Source organism: Neoarius graeffei, chromosome 4, assembly GCF_027579695.1.
Source record: "Neoarius graeffei isolate fNeoGra1 chromosome 4, fNeoGra1.pri, whole genome shotgun sequence".
Lineage (NCBI taxonomy): Eukaryota > Metazoa > Chordata > Actinopteri > Siluriformes > Ariidae > Neoarius > Neoarius graeffei.
In genome coordinates this window covers 19,876,979-19,897,641 of record NC_083572.1, presented here as the reverse complement: position 1 = coordinate 19,897,641, position 20,663 = coordinate 19,876,979, and the positions used below count along the sequence as shown (strand labels likewise).

At 47.2% G+C, this 20,663-nt stretch overlaps 1 protein-coding gene across 5 annotated transcripts in view; it reads left to right on the top strand.

Annotated features, from left to right (window-relative positions):
* The window catches only part of inpp4ab (inositol polyphosphate-4-phosphatase type I Ab), a 221,968-nt gene extending 204,831 nt beyond the window's left edge, over nucleotides 1-17,137 (top strand). For 3 of the 5 annotated variants that reach the window (XM_060918996.1, XM_060918994.1, XM_060918993.1), the window contains one exon: nucleotides 346-5,473. In XM_060918996.1, the coding sequence (XP_060774979.1) occupies nucleotides 346-478 (133 nt within the window). In that variant the 3' untranslated portion in view covers nucleotides 479-5,473. Of the gene's footprint in view, nucleotides 1-345; nucleotides 5,474-16,573 lie in introns of those variants that run through there. The other 2 variants (XR_009654506.1, XR_009654505.1) reach the window with 2 other exon arrangements.
* Nucleotides 17,138-20,663: the final 3,526 nt, after the last annotated feature.

The following is a 20,663-nucleotide window of genomic DNA, read 5'->3' as shown; positions in this document are numbered from 1 at the left end:
ATTTTTCCAAATGCAGTCCAAAAGGTACAAATCTAAATATTCTACAGTACTCAAAGTGCAGCTTTTGCCATTTCTTAGCTTTTAGCTAGTGATCCACGTAGACGAGCATTGGCTCAGCGGCATGTCCTGCTTGCTTTTTTCAGTCCCATTCTCAGCTCTGTTCCAGCCCCCCATTTTTTCCCTGCCTACCCATAACCCCATTGCTGTCATACGTCTGTGCTTCTTGATTGTCTTGAGTTTTCTTTGCTCATGGCCTTAAACATGGCCCCTTGTTCTTTTTTTTTTTTTTAATTCCACTTGCTTTCATAACCCACATCCCCCCCCCCCCCCCCCCCCCCCAATCAGTGAGGGCTGCCGGCGTGAGAACACAGTGAAGAACGTTGGCTGTCGCAAGTACGCTTTCAACTCTTTCCAGCTGAAGGCTTTCCCTAAGAATTACCGCCCTCCTGAGGGGACGTTTGGCAAAGTGGAGACATGAACACGACGAGGACCAGGCTTGTGCAAAACGGAGAGATTAGTCCAAAGTGGATGAGTATATCATCATAGAAAAATCACTATAACTGGTATGTAAAATATGCTGTATTCAGTCTAGACCTTACACTGATATTAGAATGTGGGCCTCATAGGACACTCATAGCACATCACACGTTTCTGATCCCACCTTCCAGTGAATGCATTCGCTCTAAACAAATAATAATAATAATAATGAACCATTCCATTAGTTCACATCATTCCCAGATTACTACAGCATTGCCAAAAGCACCTTTTGGTAGGCATAGTCTCTTTCCATAGGTAAATAATATTAAATACAGTAGAGTCCAAAATTTAGAGCTTAATGGACACAGATACAAAATTGTGCCTAGTTGATCTGTATATGCTTGGTTGCCTGGGAAAACCTTCACGTGGTGAAAATTAATATTTTCTGCTCAAATCAGTCTCTTTAGTCTCTTCTCCTGAGGTAAATGTCACTCACAGATTTTGACAAACATCATCTCTTCACTCTGCACTAACATCAGTGCTGAAATTATTCTCTTGGCAGATTTTCCCCCATTTAAATTTTTTATTTGTATGCAAAAATTTAAAGGTAGACCACCTTTCAGATTTTTCAACTTTAGGTCATAAAAAGAATTTTCCCTGATACCCAATTGTTTTTGTTTAGTGGACCGAAAGCAACTGAATTCAAATCACAGACTTCCAATTTTATTATTATTATTTTTTTAAATACAACAATTAATGAATTTAGAACCACGTGGCCCTAAAGTCTCCCCTGCTTCACCATGACCCAATTCAAGATACTACGCCATGCATTACGTGGTGGGCTTTCCCCGTTCGCGCAAGGCATTGTGGGATGCAAATGTGAAACAGGAGAGAAAAATGGAGGACGTGAGTGTGCAAATGAAACGTGAAAGACTGACTACAGTAACGGAAATTGAAAAGACGTTATGTTGCGAAGGAAAGGAAATGCAGGACCAAACTAATAAATATCGGCGGTCCGCAAGCACCTTGGTGTGATCAGCTGTTTGTTTCGTGACAGAATGATGTAACTATCAGTGCACGGTCAAGTTAAACCTGTAGATGGCAGTAAAGCAACAGTGGATGCCAGCTACCATAAAACCCAAAAGAAGAAGGTAAAGCTGCACATGCGCACACGGACTTCCTCTGTCTGCTTGATTGCACAAAAGGAGTGATTTCATGCATGTTATTTGCTAGGGAATCCCCTCAAATTAAAAAACTTCCCAGCCACAGAATGGCTTTTATTTATTTTTTTATTTATTATTTTTTAATAGATATTGTAGAAATAAACATTGTGATCTATGACCATATTTCAGAGGGAACTAAATTTCACCGATTTTATGAAATCGAAAGACCGTCTAGCTTTAACTTTCTTCACTCCAGTGTCTACATTGCCATCACTCCCATGTCCGTGACAGCAGATAACTTCATGTCTACTATTTAGACCTTTTACAGACTAAATCCATCTGTGGAAGTCAGAGCGGGTGGGTGGAGCACAGAAGTACTGCAGGCCAGAACTGAGTTCCAAAACTCTTTTATTTTTGCTTTTCAGCTGTAACTTTTCACACTCTCCCAGTCGCGCACACACACATACACACAAGTCATCTGGTGCGGGAGAGAGCCCCCTTCCTCTGCCCTCTCCTTATATAGAGCGTGGTTGCTGGGAAGACACACAAACACAGGTTAATTCACATCAGGTGTAGTGATTCTGCCACTTACCTTCCCTGACTCTGCCCTCCGGTCACAGACCGACACTTGACCACACCCCCACTGCCACATACCCCCACCGCCCGACTCAGGCTGGGCAGCCGTCCGGCCCACAGCCGACCCCCCCCCCCTTGACAGGAGAGAAAGTCCGCCACGACCTTCTGCACCCCCGGCCTGTGGACCACCTTGAAGTTAAAGGGTTGGAGTGCCAGATAGCAATGGGTGATCCGTGCGTTGGCATCCTTCATGCGGTGGAGCCACTGGAGGGGCGCGTGGTCCAAACAGAGGGTGAAAGGGCGTCCCAACAGGTAGTAACGGAGGGCGAGGACCGCCCACTTGATGGCCAGGCACTCCTTCTCTATGGTGCTGTAGCGCCCCTCGTGCACTGACAGCTTCCGACTAATGTACAGCACTGGGTGATCCTCCCCCTCCACCTCCTGGGACAAAACAGCCCCCAGCCCTCTGTCCGACGCGTCCGTCTGCAATATAAAAGGGAGAGAAAAGTCAGGGGAGTGTAACAGTGGCCCCATACACAGTGCAGCCTTTACCTTAGAAAAAGCCTGCTGGCATTGCTCCGTCCACTGGACCGGATCTGGTGCCCCCTTTTTAGTGAGATCAGTCAGCGGGCTGGTGACATCCGAATAATTAGGTATAAACCTACGATAATAGCCAGCCAGCCCCAGGAACTGTCTCACCCCCTTTTTGGTCTTGGGCCTCGGGCAGGCCGCAATCGCTGCAGTCTTGTTAATTTGGGGACGCACCTGCCCATTGCCCAAGTGGAAGCCCAGATACCATACTTCCACCCGCCCAATCGCACACTTCTTCGGGTTGGCTGTGAGACCCACCCGTCTCAGCGACCGAAGGACGGCCCTCAGGTGTTGTAGGTGCCGTGGCCAGTCATTACTATAAATGATGATGTCGTCGAGGTACGCGGCAGCGTAGGTGGCGTGGGGGCAGAGGACCCTATCCATCAGCCGCTGAAACGTCGCGGGCGCCCCAAACAGCCCAGAAGGAAGTGTGACAAACTGGTGTAAGCCGAACGGTGTGGAAAAGGCCGTTTTTTCTCGGGATAGTGGAGTCAAGGGGATCTGCCAATAACCCTTTGTGTCATCATGTACGAAAACAATTTTTGGGCTTGGAGTGAAGCCCATGGCTGGTGGAACACTGCTCCCAGTGGCAAAAATTAGCACGTGGCTTGGGGTTAAGGCAGCGATGAACTGCTTCTGTTTCTCGCTGAGGTCTTGGTCCTCCAGTAGATCCAGGAGTTCATGGTTTTCAATGCATTGAAGAAAGTCTTTAAATCTGACAACAACAAGCTGACAACAACAAAGAGGTTTAGCCCTTCTGTTGCTGCCAATGACAGAATATGAGGGCTTAAAAAGACCGGCCATGGTGTCCGCATTGCTGGACAGGCGCTGAAGATCCAATAAAGCCCTCATTCCTTGGTGCTGTCGAAGAAGGTCCAGTACCCCATAATGAGACAAGCCATGAATAAGCTCATCCAGGCATGGTTTCCTGTGCATAATTCCCCAGTATTCTGTGGCGGCTCGAACGAAGTCCGATTTGTTGTTTAATGATATTGCACTTGGCCATCCTTCAATGGTGTAGCGCCACTCGCAGCCATCAAGTGCCTCCTGAAGCTCTGCTTCATTGGCAGACATTTCAATCTTACGCAGTGATTCCCTGACATCCACCTCAGGAATGTCTTCCAGGTGCACTTGAGTTTGTTTCATGTCCCCAGACAAAATGTAATCCACCACTGATGGAGCGAAAAAGGATGGCGCTTGACCTCCTTGAACTATAATAGTGGTGAGCATCTGTCCGATGACTTGGAAAGTGCCATTGCTTATGAGGCTGACATTTACTTTCGGAATAAATCCATTGCTCGTCTCTTGAAAGCCTCCACTGTCCTCAAAAATGGCCTTTCCAAGGAGCCTGAAAAACTCCGTTCTTGGCCCACCTTCATCGATGGCATCTTCTTCTCTTTTGTCACATGCAAAGGTCACGCTTAAGAGCCCTGCTTTTTGGGTGAAGGTCCGCCTTCGAAACTGCTCAATTGCAGTATTCCACACCGCCTTCCTGCTTATGAAGATTGTCCTTGAGGGTGGGACCACCACTCTGTCACTGTGAGCAGAGAGGATGCCTGCCATTTCCTCCACAGACAAACCATCTGCTGCTCTAATGAAAGGTGGAGTGTGGGAATCCTCATAGGAGTCAAGGCTTTCCAAAATGGCCTCCTGAATGTCATCCTCATCTGAAGAAATAGCTACAAAATCGGCAAACTGAATTGAATGGTTTCTTTGCTCTGCAGCCACTTCTTCTGTGTTAGTTGGAATTACCACACAGTCTTCCTCATCACTGCTTTCATTTGGTTCCACTCTTCGCCTTGTTGTTGGTGGAGAACTGTCTGTTTCCTGACCGTCTGACAATTCAGGCTCAGACTCACAACAAAAACTCTCAGATAATATATACAAAGCTCCTTGGCCACAGAGACTTAACACTTCAGATCCATTCCATACAAAAGTGGAACTTGTTTTCGGTAACATCAAAAACCGAGCACCTGGCAAACACTGAAGAAATTGAAATCCCATCTGATCTGGTTGATGACACTTATCTTTGAACAGTGAGCGGATTTCATCTCTGACCTGCTCTGTGGACCATGTTGAATTCATGTGAATTTTGCCAACCAAACCATTTAAAGACAGTTTCTCCCTCTCCTGCCCCCTTGGGACTTTCCATCTTCTGTTAATTGAAGGGAAGTCCTTTGGAAGGCAGACAACATCTTTAATGAAAATACGTTCCCTTCCTGTTCCTCTCCTGCCTGATTTTAAAGGCCCTCTGCCACTGAATAATGATGGCAAAACAGGGAGTCTATCCGGAAGAACTTCAGGCTGTTAGGGTTTTGCTGGGATTCGAACCTGGTTCGTTGGTGTGATAATCCAGCAAACCCCCACTAGGCCACCAGGGGGATGACTCAAATGCAGAGGCGTGAGGCGGAAGTAGAAAAAGAATCAAATGGTTTATTTAAACTATATACACTATATACAGGGCAAAACAAAAGACAAAAAAAACCAAAGAGTAAATCCAAAAGAAAAGCAAAGTGCAAAAATTCAAAAGCTAAGAAGATCAAAAACACAGTACAAAGGAAACTGGAGATAAACATAACAGCACAAAGACTCCGTGACAAGAGGACTGAACTCAGGGGTATAAATAGACAAACTAATTAAGGACACAGGTGAAGATAATTAGGCAATTAACACAAACACAAAACACAGGAACAGTGGCGGCCTCTAGAGGCCAAAATAAACACGACATGAAAAGGAAATAACAGCGGCCTCTAGAGGCCAAAACAGTCCTAGTCCTAACAGGACCCCCCCCTCTAGGAGCGTCTCCTGACGTTCCCAGGGCGATCCGGATGGGCCGAATGGAAGTCCCGACATAGTTCTTTATCAAGGACATCCCGAGCAGGAACCCAGCAGCGCTCCTCAGGACCATAGCCCTCCCAGTCCACCAGATATTGCAACCCGCCGCGGACCCGGCGGGAGTCAAGCAGGCGATTCACAGTGAACACAGTCTGCCCCTGGAAGATGCGGGGGGGTGGGGGGTTCCTAGGGGCAGGGGCATACGTAGACGTCAGTACGGGCCGTAACAGGGAAACATGGAAAGTGGGGTTGATCCTCAGAGTCCGGGGCAACTGGAGCCGGTAGGAGACAGGGTTCACCCTGCGCACCACCTTGAAGGGGCCAATGTAGCGAGGAGCAAGCTTGCGGTTCTCCACCCGCAGTGGAAGGTCCTTAGTGGACAGCCAAACACGCTGCCCAGGGCGGAAAGCGTGTGCAGGTCTCCTATGGCGGTTGGCCTGAGTCTGGTTGGTTCTGGAGGTCTGTATGAGGGTCTTCCTGACCATGCTCCAGGTCTTGCGACACCGTCTCACATATTGGTTGACCGAGGGCACCCCCGCGTCCTCCTCCTGGTCCGGGAACAGAGGTGGCTGGAACCCGAATTGGCACTGGAATGGCGACAGCTTGGTGGCCGATGACTGCAGGGTGTTGTGGGCGTACTCCGCCCATGGCAGCCAGGTGCTCCACGATGTCGGGTTATCCATAGCCAGGCCTCGCAGGGTGGTTTCCAGGTCCTGGTTGAGCCTCTCTGTCTGACCATTGGACTGTGGGTGAAACCCAGAGGAGAGGCTGGCAGTGGCTCCGATGACCTTGCAGAACCCGTGCCACACTCGGGAGGAGAACTGGGGCCCTCGGTCTGAGACGATGTCCTGTGGAAGACCAAAGACTCGGAAGACATGATTAAACAAAAGTTTCGCAGTTTCAAGAGCAGAGGGGAGTTTGCACAGTGGTATGAAGCGGCAGGCCTTGGAGAATCTGTCAACTAAGACCAAAATGACCGTGTTACCTTGTGACTCAGGGAGACCCGTGATAAAGTCGACTGCCACGTGGGACCAGGGACGCCGGGGAATGGTCAGAGGATGCAGGAGACCCTGGGGACGCTGTCGTGGGTTCTTGGTTCTGGTGCAAACCTCACAGGACAGGACAAATGACCTTACTTCCTTCTCCATGTTAGGCCACCAGAAGCGTCTTTTCAGGAAGTCCAGGGTCCTCCGAGCTCCCGGGTGGGCGGTGAGAGGGGAAGAGTGACCCCACTGGAGAACCTTGGCCCGGGCTTGATGTGGGACGTACAAGAGGCCTGGTGGCCCCGTCCCAGGACCGGGGTCCTGGCGTTGGGCTCGTCGGACAGCCTCCTCAATACCCCAGCGGACAGGGGCCACAATCCGGGACACAGGGATAATAGGCCCGACTTCATTCTCCCTGTTAGTGGCAGAGAACAGTCTGGACAGTGCGTCAGGTTTGGTGTTCTTGGAGCCGGGGCGGTATGAGAGGGTGAAGTCAAACCGACTGAAAAACAGGGCCCACCTAGCCTGTCGAGGGTTCAGTCTCTTGGCTTGCTGGAGGTACTCCAGGTTCTTGTGGTCAGTCCAAACCAGGAATGGATGTTGTGCTCCCTCCAGCCAGTGCCTCCACTCCTCAAGGGCCAGTTTGACCGCTAGCAGTTCTCGATCCCCCACATCGTACCGGGACTCAGCAGGACTCAGGCGGTGGGAGAAGTAAGCGCAGGGGTGCAGCTTTCCTTCCGAACGTTGAGAGAGCACCGCGCCGACACCACTGTCCGAGGCGTCCACCTCCACGATGAATGGTTGGGAGGTGTCCGGGAGAACCAGAATGGGTGCCGTGCAGAAGCGGTCCTTGAGGTCTTTGAACGCCTTTTCTGCCTGAGGAGACCAGCCATAAGATCCACCTGTCCCTTTGGTGAGGTCTGACATGGGTGCTGCCACAGAACTGAAGTTCCTGATGAACTTGCGGTAGAAGTTAGCGAATCCTAAGAACCGCTGAACCTCCTTAACGGACTTGGGAGTAGGCCAATCCTGGACGGCCAGGGTCTTGGCAGGGTCCATTTGGAGTTGGCCTGTCCGTACAATAAATCCCAGAAAGGAGACCTCGGGAACATGAAATTCGCATTTCTGGGCCTTGGCGAACAGATTGTTCTGTAGCAGCCTCTGGAGAACCTGGCGGACATGGTGGCGGTGCTCCTGCACGGTCTTGGAGAAGATAAGGATGTCGTCGAGGTAGACAAAAACGTATAGGTTAATCATGTCCCTTAAGACGTCATTGATTAGGGCCTGAAAAACAGCTGGTGCGTTGGTGAGTCCGAAGGGCATCACCTGGTATTCGTAGTGCCCAGACGGGGTGTTAAAGGCAGTCTTCCACTCGTCTCCCTGTCGGATACGGATGAGGTGGTATGCGTTCCGTAGGTCCAACTTGGTGAAGACGGTGGCGCCTTGGAGCAGGTCGAAAGCTGTGGACATCAGCGGAAGGGGATATCGGTTGCGCACAGTGATCTTATTCAGGCCCCTGTAATCAATACATGGTCGGAGCCCCCCATCCTTCTTGCCGACAAAGAAGAAGCCGGCTCCAGCAGGTGAAGTGGAGGGTCGAATAAACCCAGAGACCAGGGCATCTTTGAGGTATTCCTCCATGGCCTTGCGTTCTGGCTGAGAGAGTGAAAACAGTCTGCCACGAGGAGGGGTAGTCCCAGGGAGCAAGTCGATGGCACAGTCGTAGGCCCGGTGCGGAGGAAGAACGGCGGCCCTGCTCTTGCTGAATACCTCCTTGAGATCCCAGTACTCTGTGGGAACTTGAGATAACTCGGTGAGATCAGGGGGCTCGGCAGGAGACACAGGAGAGCTAGAGAGCAGACAAGAGGCATGGCATGCAGGGCCCCATTCCACAACCTGGCTTGTTACCCAGTCTATGCGAGGGTTGTGGCGAGTAAGCCAAGGAAGGCCTAGAATAACTGGGAACTCAGGTGAAGGAATCAGGTGCAGGGATATTTCTTCCTTGTGACCTTGAGACTGGAGGAAAACTGGAGAAGTAACTTGGGTGACTCTTCCATCACCTAACGCTTGGCCATCGAGGGCAGACACAGACAGTGGGACTTCAAGAGGTGCAGTCGGAATATTGATGCTTTGGGCGAAGTGAATATCCATAAAGTTCCCAGCCGCCCCTGAGTCTATCAAAGCTTGACAAGAGTGGACAGACTCACCCCAGGAGATGGAGACCGGGATGTAGATTCCTTGGCCAGGGAGTCCGGGAGAGAGGGTAGGCCCCGTCACAACCCTCCCTCGGCTGGACGGGGCGGTCCTTTTCCCAAGAGTTCGGGACATGATGCTCGGAAGTGACCAGGATTGCCACAGTAGATGCAGCACTTGTCTCTCCTTCTGCGCTCCCTCTCAGATGCGGAGAGGCGAGTATGACCCACTTGCATGGGTTCTGGACAGTCACTGAAGGAGGTAGACGGTCTCCAGGTAGAGGTAGGGAGGCTGGGGGGGCTCAAGGCTTGGTGGCGTTCTCTCATCCTGTTGTCCAGACGAATAGCATGTGAGATGAGGGTTTCGAGGTCACTTGGGCATCCAATAGAGGCCAGACCGTCCTTGATGGGGTCAGACAGACCATGGTGGAAGGCTGACACCAGGGCAGTCTCGTTCCATCCACTTACTGCTGCGAGTGTTCGGAACGAGATGGCGTAATCTGCGACGCTTCCTCCTTGCCGGATGGACATGAGCTTTCGGGCTGCGTCGGTACTGATGTCTGCCTGATCGAAGACCCAAAGCATCTCTTCAGAAAACAGCTGGAAATCAAAGCACTCAGGTCCCTGTCTTTGCCAGATAGCAGTAGCCCAGGCTCGCGCCTTACCAGCTAATAAGGTGATCACAAAGGCAATCTTGCGGCGATCCGTAGTGTAGGTGGTAGGCTGAAGCTCAAAGGTGAGTTGACACTGGGTAAGGAACTCTCGGCACTCACTGTGCTTGCCGTCATACCTCTGTGGTGCAGGAAGGCTGGGTTCGCGAGGTGAAGAAGGCAGCATTGCAGGAGGCACTGGAGCAGGAGTGGGAGCTGGATCAGGAGCAGGAACTGGATCAGGAGCAGGAGATGCAGGCAGAGATGTCAGCTGTGCCAGGGTTTTCCCAATTTGCTGAAGCAGTTCCTCGTGGCGAGCGAGGGCCTCACGTTGGCTGGTGAGCGTACGTCCATGAGCGTCCATGGTCGCTCCGAAGCGTGTCAAAGCTGCCATAATTCCCTGAAGGTTGGCCGGGTAGACAGTTGAAGCAGCCTCTGCTGAGTCGGTCATGACGGAGTCTTTCTGTTAGGGTTTTGCTGGGATTCGAACCTGGTTCGTTGGTGTGATAATCCAGCAAACCCCCACTAGGCCACCAGGGGGATGACTCAAATGCAGAGGCGTGAGGCGGAAGTAGAAAAAGAATCAAATGGTTTATTTAAACTATATACACTATATACAGGGCAAAACAAAAGACAAAAAAAACCAAAGAGTAAATCCAAAAGAAAAGCAAAGTGCAAAAATTCAAAAGCTAAGAAGATCAAAAACACAGTACAAAGGAAACTGGAGATAAACATAACAGCACAAAGACTCCGTGACAAGAGGACTGAACTCAGGGGTATAAATAGACAAACTAATTAAGGACACAGGTGAAGATAATTAGGCAATTAACACAAACACAAAACACAGGAACAGTGGCGGCCTCTAGAGGCCAAAATAAACACGACATGAAAAGGAAATAACAGCGGCCTCTAGAGGCCAAAACAGTCCTAGTCCTAACACAGGCCCCACGCTGACGTCTCTCTGTGGAGATATTGTTAGGATTACGAAAGTGTTAAAAAGGTAACATCCATATAGGGGTGTGTGTGTGTGTGTGTGTGTATGTGTGTGTGTGTGTATATCGGGTCGGCTGTGCCTAATAACCCATACAGTTCGTTCAGTGTTCGTGACATAAACAAGGTGCCTTGATCAGTCAGAATCTCTTTCGGGATTCCAACTCGGGAGATGACGCTGAAGAGCGCTTCCGCAATACTGCGTGCTGAGATATTGCGAAGAGGCACTGCTTCCGGGTATCGCGTTGCATAGTCCACCAGAACTAATATAAAGCGGTACCCTCGTGTTGACCGATCTAATGGCCCGATGAGATCCATCCCAATTCTTTCGAACGGGGTCTCGATTAACGGCAGAGGGCGCAAAGGCGCTTTTGGAATGGCCGCTGGATTTACTAACTGGCATTCACGGCACGCCGTACACCACCTACGGACATCGCCATGAATTCCTGGCCAATAGAACCGGGCCATTATTCGGGCTAGTGTCTTATCCTGCCCTAAGTGTCCAGCCATGGGATTAAAGTGAGCTGCCTGGAATACCAATTCCCGGCGGCTTTTTGGAATCCAGAGCTGCATGATTTGTTCTTTAGTCTGAGTGTCCTGCGTCACTCGGTATAATCTATCCTTCATAATGGAAAAATAAGGGAAGGACGGGGTGGCGTTTAGCTGGAGCGTTTGACCATCGATTACTCTCACTTGGTCAAACGCATGCCGCAGAGTCTCATCTCGCGACTGCTCTAACAGGAAATCCGCAAGGGATTCCCCGAGAGAGGGAGGAGGAGCCCGCGGCTCCTCACTCTGACGCGGAGATGACATAGACGGCTCTGTGACAGCTGCTCCCGCCAAAGCGACACCAGGACCTCCCCTTGCTGAAATATGGCAGGACCCACTCTTTACTAAATGACTCATTAATGCCCCGAATCCCGGCCAATCAGTTCCCAAAATTATAGAGTGGGTGAGGCGAGGATTAACCGCTGCCTTTACTCTAAATTTTTCCCCTCTGAAAAAAATGTGGACTGACACTAAAGGGTAGCTGTGAACATCCCCGTGCACACACAACACCTTCACCCCCTGTGCTCCCCCCAATGCCTCGTCTTGCACCAGGCTTTGGTGGATTGAGGTCTGATTACAGCCAGAGTCCACCAAAGCCTGATATGTATCCCCTTGGATACTCACCGGTATGCGATACGCTCCAGCCCGATCGAGGGCGGCTCCTGGCGCATCGGGTATCCGAACCACCGTGCCCACTTCCATTGCCGAGCACTGCTGTTGGAGGTGGCCTGGCTCCCCGCAGCGCCAGCAAACCAACCCAGGCTTTCTCTCTGCACCGGTACTCTGGGGCTCACTCACCTGAGAGGGAGGAGAGACAGACACAGAAGTGGGAAACGGGAGGGCACCACGGGTGCGGCAGACCGGCTGTGAGGGAGCCGGCCCCCGCCTCCGCGGTGGGGGAACGGGGTGAGGATGAGACACAGAAGGGGAGGGGGAGAGAGAGAGGAGAGAAGCGAAGAGGGGATCTGTGATCCTGCCACGGGAACAGCCGCCAAATGATCCTCCGCCAACTCGATGGCCCGATCCAGTGACGCCGGGCGATGGCACTAGACCCACTCCGCCGTTCCTTTGGGAAGTTGTGCGATGAACTGCTCCAGTGCCACCAGGTTGACGACTCCCTCGGCGTCGCGGTTGTCAGCCCTCAACCACTGCCTGCAGGCGTCCCGGAGTTGCTGGCCAAATGCGAGCAGGCAGCCGACATCCTCTAGGCGCAGAGCGCGGAAGCGCTGACGATGTTGTTCGGGGGTGCGCCCCACACACTGGAGGACGGCCCGGCACAGGTCCGCGTAGACCAGCCAGCTGTCGGCGGGGAGCTGTAGCGCGGCCAGCTGCACCTCGCCCGTTAGCAGGGGGAGGAGGCGTGCCGCGCGCTGTTCCACTGGCCACCCCGAGGCTTCTGCTGCTTGTTCAAATAGCGTGAGGAAGGCCTCGGGGTCGTCATGCGGGCCCATCTTTGTCGGGGTGAGGTGGAGTGGGCCCGCAGCGGTGGAGATGGTGGCCCCTGCCGACACAAGGAGGTGCCAGAACGCCTGACGATCTTCCTGTTGCGCCAGCACCAGGGCCTCGAACCATTGTTCTTGCTCCTTTCGGAGGGCGAGCAGCGCCTGGTGCTGGCTCTGTTGGGCCGTGGTGAGGGCATGGATCAGGTCTGCGAAGGGGGAGGACTCCATGGGGCTGTTCTCTTCTGTGCTCGGGTCCCGGGTTTCAGCACCACTGTGGAAGTCAGAGCAGGTGGGTGGAGCACAGAAGTACGGCAGGCCAGAACTGAGTTCCAAAACTCTTTTATTTTTGCTTTTCAGCTGTAACTTTTCACACTCTCCCAGTCGCACGCACACACATACACACAAGTCATCTGGTGCGGGAGAGAGCCCCCTTCCTCTGCCCTCTCTCTCCTTATATCGGGCGTGGTTGCTGGGAAGACACACAAACACAGGTTAATTCACATCAGTTGTAGTGATTCTGCCACTTACCTTCCCTGACTCCGCCCTTCGGTCACAGACCGACGCTTGACCACGCACCCACTGCCACACCGTCCTTTTTCAATATGACGCATAACCAGCAACTTGTCACGCTGTGTTAGGAAAGCCTATTTAGCTACTTAGCAATTAAAATTTCATTTTTAGATGATGCACATGAAACAGCTAAATAAACAGCCAGTGTAATGAACACAACTGTATATGTGTATTTATTTAGCTAACAGTGATCTCTGCAGGCAGAAACCACATCGTTTTGATGATTTTGTTTGTTTTCTAAAACTAGAGGTGTCCAATATGATGCCATATTAGGGTCATTGTAGGTTTAAAAAAAATGGAGCTGAGGTTGGGGGGGGGGGTGATATTCTGAGGGAAAAAAACCCTCAGAATTTCCGAGAATAAAATTGTATATTTACAAGAAAAATTGTGGATATTCCCCAAGATTATAAAGTCTTAAATTTGCAAGAAAAAAACCTCAGAAATTCCAAGATTAAGAAGTTACAAATTTATGAGGACAAAACTCTCATGCTTCCCTGCTTCCTGGCTGCAGTGCACTCTGGGAAATGTAGGAGAAAACCTCTTGGGGCTTTATTCTTTTATATTGCATTTCCTATAACTCTCGACTCCGCTGCAGCATCTGCAGTGCAGTGTGATAACGTTGATCCAACTTTGCAAAGTGAAGCAGTCTGGTTCCTTGGGGGGGGCACTCCCTCAAAGTTTTTTTTTTTTTTTTTTTTTTATTTCTGATCTTTTAATCTGAGGGGTTTTTTTCTTCTGAGTTTTTTTTCCCATAAATTTATAATTTTTTCTCATAAAAGTATGACTTTAATCTTGGAAATTCTGGGTTTTTTTCCCCTCAGATTTTTTTTAAATACCTTCAGTGATCCTAACCCGAGAGCATCAAAACAACTGGAAGTCGTGAGCCAGTGTCTCTTGGTGGCAAGATCGTTCGCAAGTTCGACTTGGGCAGTAGGGCCGTCAGAATAAAGTTAAACTCCGGGCAACTTTATGGTAGAAGAAGAAGAAGAAGCATTTATTTTTGTCGCATGTTCCCTCAAGCACAGTGAAATTTGTCCGCTGTATTTAACTCATCTGAAGCAGTGAAGGCATGCAAGCGCACACACAAGTGAGCAATGAGCACACACACACACCCAGAGCAGTGGGCAGCTATGCTACAGCACCCGGGGAGCAGTTAGGGGTTAGGTGCCTCACTCAAGGGCACTTCAGCCCAAGGCCGCCCCACGTTAACCTAACCGCATGTCTTTGGACTGTGGGAAAAACCAGAGCACCCAGAGGAAACCCACACAGATATGGGGAGAACATGCAAATTCCACACAGAAAGGCCCCTGTCAGCCACTGGGCCTGAACCCAGAACCTTCTCGCTGTGAGGTGACAGTGCTAACCACAGCCCATGGTAATGAGCTATGATGTAGTTCTGCGGCAACCAATCAGAATTTAGAAACAGTCTGCTCTAAAGAATCCTAGAGAACGTGGTCATGTAAATTTTGGTTCCATTCATACTGTTCCCAAGTAGCCTACCATGGAGGAGAAATTGATAATTGCGATGATGGGTTTCCCTAATATTTCTGACATGTCCCTGTATGCAAACAAATAAAACCAAGCATGAACCAATGTATCAGAAACTGTAGGTGTTTCAGAGGAGTTGGTGAAGTGAATAATATACATTATGAAAACAGGAGTGAATTGCAGACTAACTAGCACAATAGCATGCAAAAGAGTATTGGCTATTTTCGTACATGTGACTTGAATGATGCTGTCAAACGGGAGGTAATACGAGACGAGTGGTGTCTGTTGGATATGTTAAAATGAAAGCAGTTTTTTTGCCGATTTTTGCAACAAGGCAAAAAAAAAAGGAAAACCCAAGTCTATCTGGTCTCCTTAATGGTATCGTTAAACAATTTTTAAACTTTTATCCCCCACTGGCTGAAAGGCCCGAAGCGGGATTACATTGTGGCGATGTCCGTCTGTCCCAGGAAGGGTGCTCACATTCTGAAATCAACTCCTCTCACAATTTTCAGAGAAATTTCATGAAACTTTGCAGGATTCTTTGATATATGTCGGTATTACATATTGTAATTTCGTTCAATTCGGTCACATTTTACCAGAGTTACAGCCCTTGATTAACAAAATTATACTTTGACAATTTCATGAGAGTGTGTTTTCCTTCTGAAATCAACTCTTCTCACAGTTTGTGGAGGAATTTCACCAAACTTGGCAAAGGGCATTGTTATATGTCAGTATTGTAATTTTGTTCAATTCGGTCGCATTTTACCAGAGTTGTGTACTTTCAGAATTATGTCGTGGCGATGTCCGTCCGTCCGTCCATCCTGGGAAGGGTACTCACCTTCTGAAATCAACTCCTCTCACAATTTTTGGAGGAATTTCACGAAACTTGGCAGGACTCTTTGTAATATGCATATTGCAATGTCATTCAATTCAGTCGCATTGTACCAGAGTTATGGCATAGTTACCAGCAGGGGGATATTGTGCTCTCAGAGCACTCTTGTTTATTATTTTAATTAATTAAATAGTTTTTTTAAATTATTATTTCATTAAGATATAAGATGAAGTGTGTTTGCTTTGTGACCCTTTTAAATAAATCTTGCAAGATGAAGCATTCTGAACAAACTTGTAGCCGCCCATTTGATCTACGTCGCAGAGCGCCCATGAACTTCCCAGTGTCACTGGGAGGGGAAATGTTAACACTCTCAAAGCATGATCCTAGGAAGGGAAGAAAAAAACAACCACAATTCTGGGTAAAAGTTAATGTTTTATAATTTTGGGGTGTTTGCTAGAGTTCAGTCCCAGCACCATCTGACTGGTTTTCCCAGACCACCACACATTAATTAATTTATATTGATCCACCACAAATAAATTACATTTTTGCTTCCTGTGTAATCCTTGTATGCAGTTTAAGTGTTCATATCTATTTACACACCATTTGCTTCATTTCCTCCATCAGTAATTTTGTTTGGCTGGGGGGGAATAGTGCGTAGTAATGGACTGAACCCTCCTGTGTTATAGTTCATAACATTGAAGAGGGCTTTACTAATTCTTCGTGCACATTTCTGCCTCTCTAAACCACTCGAGATAGCGGGAACTATGTGCACTACTTCCTGGATTGCTAATCTTGGCCACTTAGAATGTGCAAACACACTGATACACACTCCAGCTCTGTCCTTGACTTCTCAGAGTTTAATTGGAGTCCGATATACACTTGAAAAAAATCAAGGTATCGGACTACTTTTCCTCATCACTGGATGAGTGGATCCATCAAGGTTACGTCTTTTGTACCTTTAGTATGTATCTTTTATCTGGTAATGAGAATATAGTAAACCTTTAAAAAGTGCCACTAATGATGAGGCATCTTAAAAGCTTTCAAGTTAATAAAAAAGTACCACATGCAATGTTCCCAGGTTAAAAATATATGCTAAAGGTACAAACAGTGTCCCCAATCATGTATGTCATCGTTATATAATCAATTTATTACACTTATAGCTGTATTCAAAGGTTTTGAGACTGTGATTATTTGGTATTATTTCTATTTTGGGGTGCGTCATGTTATCTAACAAGTCAGAGAGTGATCTGCAGGAATCGTGCTGTTCTCCAGACCTCAGGAACACCTTCATATCATGGCCATGTCACATCCAGGAACTTATTTTCTCCTGTTTGTTTGTTTGGTTTTTTTTGTTTGTTTGTTTGCTGCAACCATATGCATGAATGCAATCTATGTAATCCGATATAATTTCACAAAGTGTGTCATTCACCGACATATTTATCAGCCTCACGACTCACTACTAGTGTTGTCTTTTGTCCAGCACCATGTTACCGTATCAACCTCAGCTGGCAACCGTCAGCCTGACTGTGAAATTCAAGTTCAACGTTGTTGCATTCATTATTCTCAATTTTACTTGACACATTTTTATTCATACATTTTGTATCATCAGCGTAGTTGTTTTTGTCTTAATTTTACACACGTTGATGGGTTTTAATGACTATCATTTTTGAACCCTAATGTATTTTAAAATACATTTTCTGTTTCCGGATATTTGAACTTGATTTGTATTTATTCCTGTTTTATTAAACTTGTATCTTTTATTAAGCTAAGATGTATGATGTTTATAATGAGTTCTGCTGTACAATAAGCTGTCATCAGTATATGATGCCATTAAAAAGATAATTATCTGCCATAATCGAGCTCATTTTTACTGTGTGTGAGAAACTGTGTTGTGTTGTTTCTTTGAACCTCTGACTTGTATAAAACAATAGTGACTCTGTTACAGTCAGAAGAACATTAAAAAAAAAAAGAAGAAGAAGAAATTTTAAGGATTATGCAGTATTGTAGATATGGGACCTAATCAGGGGGCCAAACACAGAAGTTGCAGACATTTTCTAATTCTATGTTCATCCATCCATTATCCATAACCACTTATCCTGTGCAGGGTCGCGGGCAAGCTGGAGCCTATCCCAGCTGACTATGGCCAAGAGGCAGGGTACACCCTGGACAAGGCGCCAGATCGTAGAGAGACAAAAAAACACTCACATTCACACCTACGGTCAATTTAGAGCCACCAGTTAGCCTAACCTGCATGTCTTTGGACTGTGGGGGAAACTGGAGCACCCGGAGGAAATCCATGGAGACACGGGGAGAATATACAAACTCCATACAGAAAGGCCCCCATCAGCCACTGGGCTCGAACCCAGAACTTTCTTGCTGTGAGGTGACAGTGCTAACCACTACACCACCATGCTGCTATTATTATTATTATTATTGGAAATGTATGAGGATTGTTTGGGTAACCACCAATACCCACCCACGATTTAGATCTCCCCTATCATAGTCAGCTACAACCCCAGGAGGGTGCAGCCTCCAAGGTACATGAAGCCAGCCAAGTATATCTTTTCAAACTGCAGCTCCTGTTGCACTCTAGGACTCAGACACAAACTCTATCCACCTCTTTCCTCATACCCGAGTTCACAGACACTTAGGATTGGCTAGTGGTGCAAGGATTGATAGGTTGGAGAAAGTAAGCTATCCTTCTCAACCAATTTTGCTCTCTTGGCCAGACAAATATTTGTATACTTTTAGCAAAATAACAGAACCCAATCTGCTCTAGCTTCAGCAATTTTGCCATTCACTACTTTGGCATCACCAATAGGACAAAATTGGGCATGTTTCCAATACTAACTCTTGCAACACAATGTCATAGACATTCAATTTGGATAAAACCAACTCAAATAAACATTTTCTCCCATGTGGAACAGTCCATGGTCCATTGACTTACCAAACAGGAACTGGGTCATTTTGAGATTGAACAAAAACTGCTTTTTGCCAATTCCCATTCTAATCTTGTTCAATCATCAAGAAAACTGGATCACGGTATCATGCGACCAACCCAACAAACTCCTTTCTTGGATTTTTATAAATGTACAAGTTGATTTGTCCATAATGTGCAAATAAATTTGGCATCAAAGTCACCAAACAGGAAATGAGGGCATACTGTATCTCAGCAACACTTGTTATTGACACCAAACTTGTCACACATTTTTGGCAACATGACTTCATCTAACTTCAACAAACAACCATTGTTTATAGATGTCATTTTTTGACACTGTATAAAGTTCTTATCGCTCATTCATTCTTAACCAAATAATACTAAATTCATATTGTGCCTCTTTACTGTAATTGTTCTGATTCTTGCAAAAGCATGTGTGGATAAGATCCTGCAGCTCTGTGATTGCTTTCCACTGTTTTAACCTGATGTGTACAATGGAAATACTGCAAGCTTGTGCTTCGTACAACAAAAGTTTTTCAGTGAAAGTGTATTTCAAACCAACACACTTCTTCGATTTAATCACCTTTATTACTGACAGAAGGGTTTGTTGCATCACTATAAGCATTTCTAACACAAACTGTTCCGCTTAATACAATATTATTTAGTTTAATTTGATATTTAGAAGACTACTGATCTGTCTAATTATGAAGTGTACAAAGGAGAGATATGATTATTTTACAATAGGAGCATGTTCTGAAGTGTTTTATTCATCTTATAAAAGCTTATTATCATCTATATCTTTTATAACTCGTATACTACTAACACTGGTCAACCATAAAATTAAAAACACTGACAGGTGACATGAACAGCATTATGTTGTCACAATGGCACCTGTCAAGGGTTGGGATATATTAGGCAGCAAGAGAACAGTTCACAAAGTTGATGTGTTGGAAGCAGGAAAAATGGGCAAACGTAAGGATCTGAGTGACTTTGACAAGGGTCAAATTGTGATGGCAAGAGGACTGGATCTGAGTATCAACAAAATGGGACATCTTGTGGGGTGTTTCTGGTATGCAGTGGTTAGTACCTACCGAATGTGGTCCAAGGAAGGACAACCAGTGAACTGGCGACAGGGTCAAGGGTGTCGAAGGCTAGCCCATATGGTCCAATCCCACAGAAGAGCTACTGTAGTACAAACTGCTGAAAAGTTAATACTGGCACCTTTGAAAAAAAAAAATCATTTTTGTGTCTAGTAGTGACATTAATCCAAACACATGGTGGAATAATATGTAGAATAAAATTTTGAAACAGTTAACCCATACAGACCTCAATGTCATTGTTCATGCCTCACTGTAGTTCCTAGTGTTTGTGTGGTGGAGAAGTCTCTCTTGGGTTAGGTGCTAAATGTAGCACACTTCTATGGGAACGATGGAGTGGGTGATGTCGCTGATGTTCACGCACCAGGTTTAGAGTTGAAACCCACCTGGCTAATGAACATACAGGGGAGGTAATGAAGAGAATATGAGGCTTTAGAGGAGATTCATTTGGCATTCCTATATGGAACACTGTGGTGCATTTTTCTGTTAGTGTTTTGGAATTAAAAATGAAGTGTTGACTTGATGATCTACATACACCAGGGCATTTTAACAGCAAAATATGGGCATATATTATTGCTGTTGATATTGCAGAAGTGTTACATTACATTACATTAATGGCATTTAGCAGACGTTCTTATCCAGAGCAACGTACAACATACCCAGAGAAGCCTTGGGGAGCTTTTGGGGGTTAGGTGCCTTGCTCAGTAGCACTTCAGCCGTTCCTACTGGTCCAGGGAATCAAACCAGTGACCTTTTGGGACCAAAGCTGCTTCTCTAACTATTAGGCCATGGCTTCCCCCGTGTTGTCGCTATACCAATCACTGGCCAGCTTACGTCACTTCAGCGCTCCTGCTGACAGTGCGAATGCAAATAGAAAAAAAAAAACACACTTGAAGGTATGTACCGTACTTCTTGGGGAGCTCTTCAGTGAGTAATCCCTAGAACTGTTTTGCCCAAAAACGCATCATAATGATGTGCCCTTGAGAGCAAGAAAATTGGAAAACATGTCTCAGTGAGTGCCTTTCTAGTGGAGAAAACATGATGCAGTGCCCTTATAATGGTCTAAACTTGGCATGCCTTATTAGATGCTCTTCCAATGAAAAAGGAAGCCATTAGGGAGTGCCGTCTATGCCACCCTGACACGACAGTGTCCCAAAGTCTGAGGTTTCTAAATGGTGTTGTCAAGTTCACTCCCCGTACACTTCTACTTTCAATTTTATTTCATTATATTTAATTTATATGGCTTTTAGTTAACCTTTATGTATTTATTATTTTTACCTTGTCCAGGAC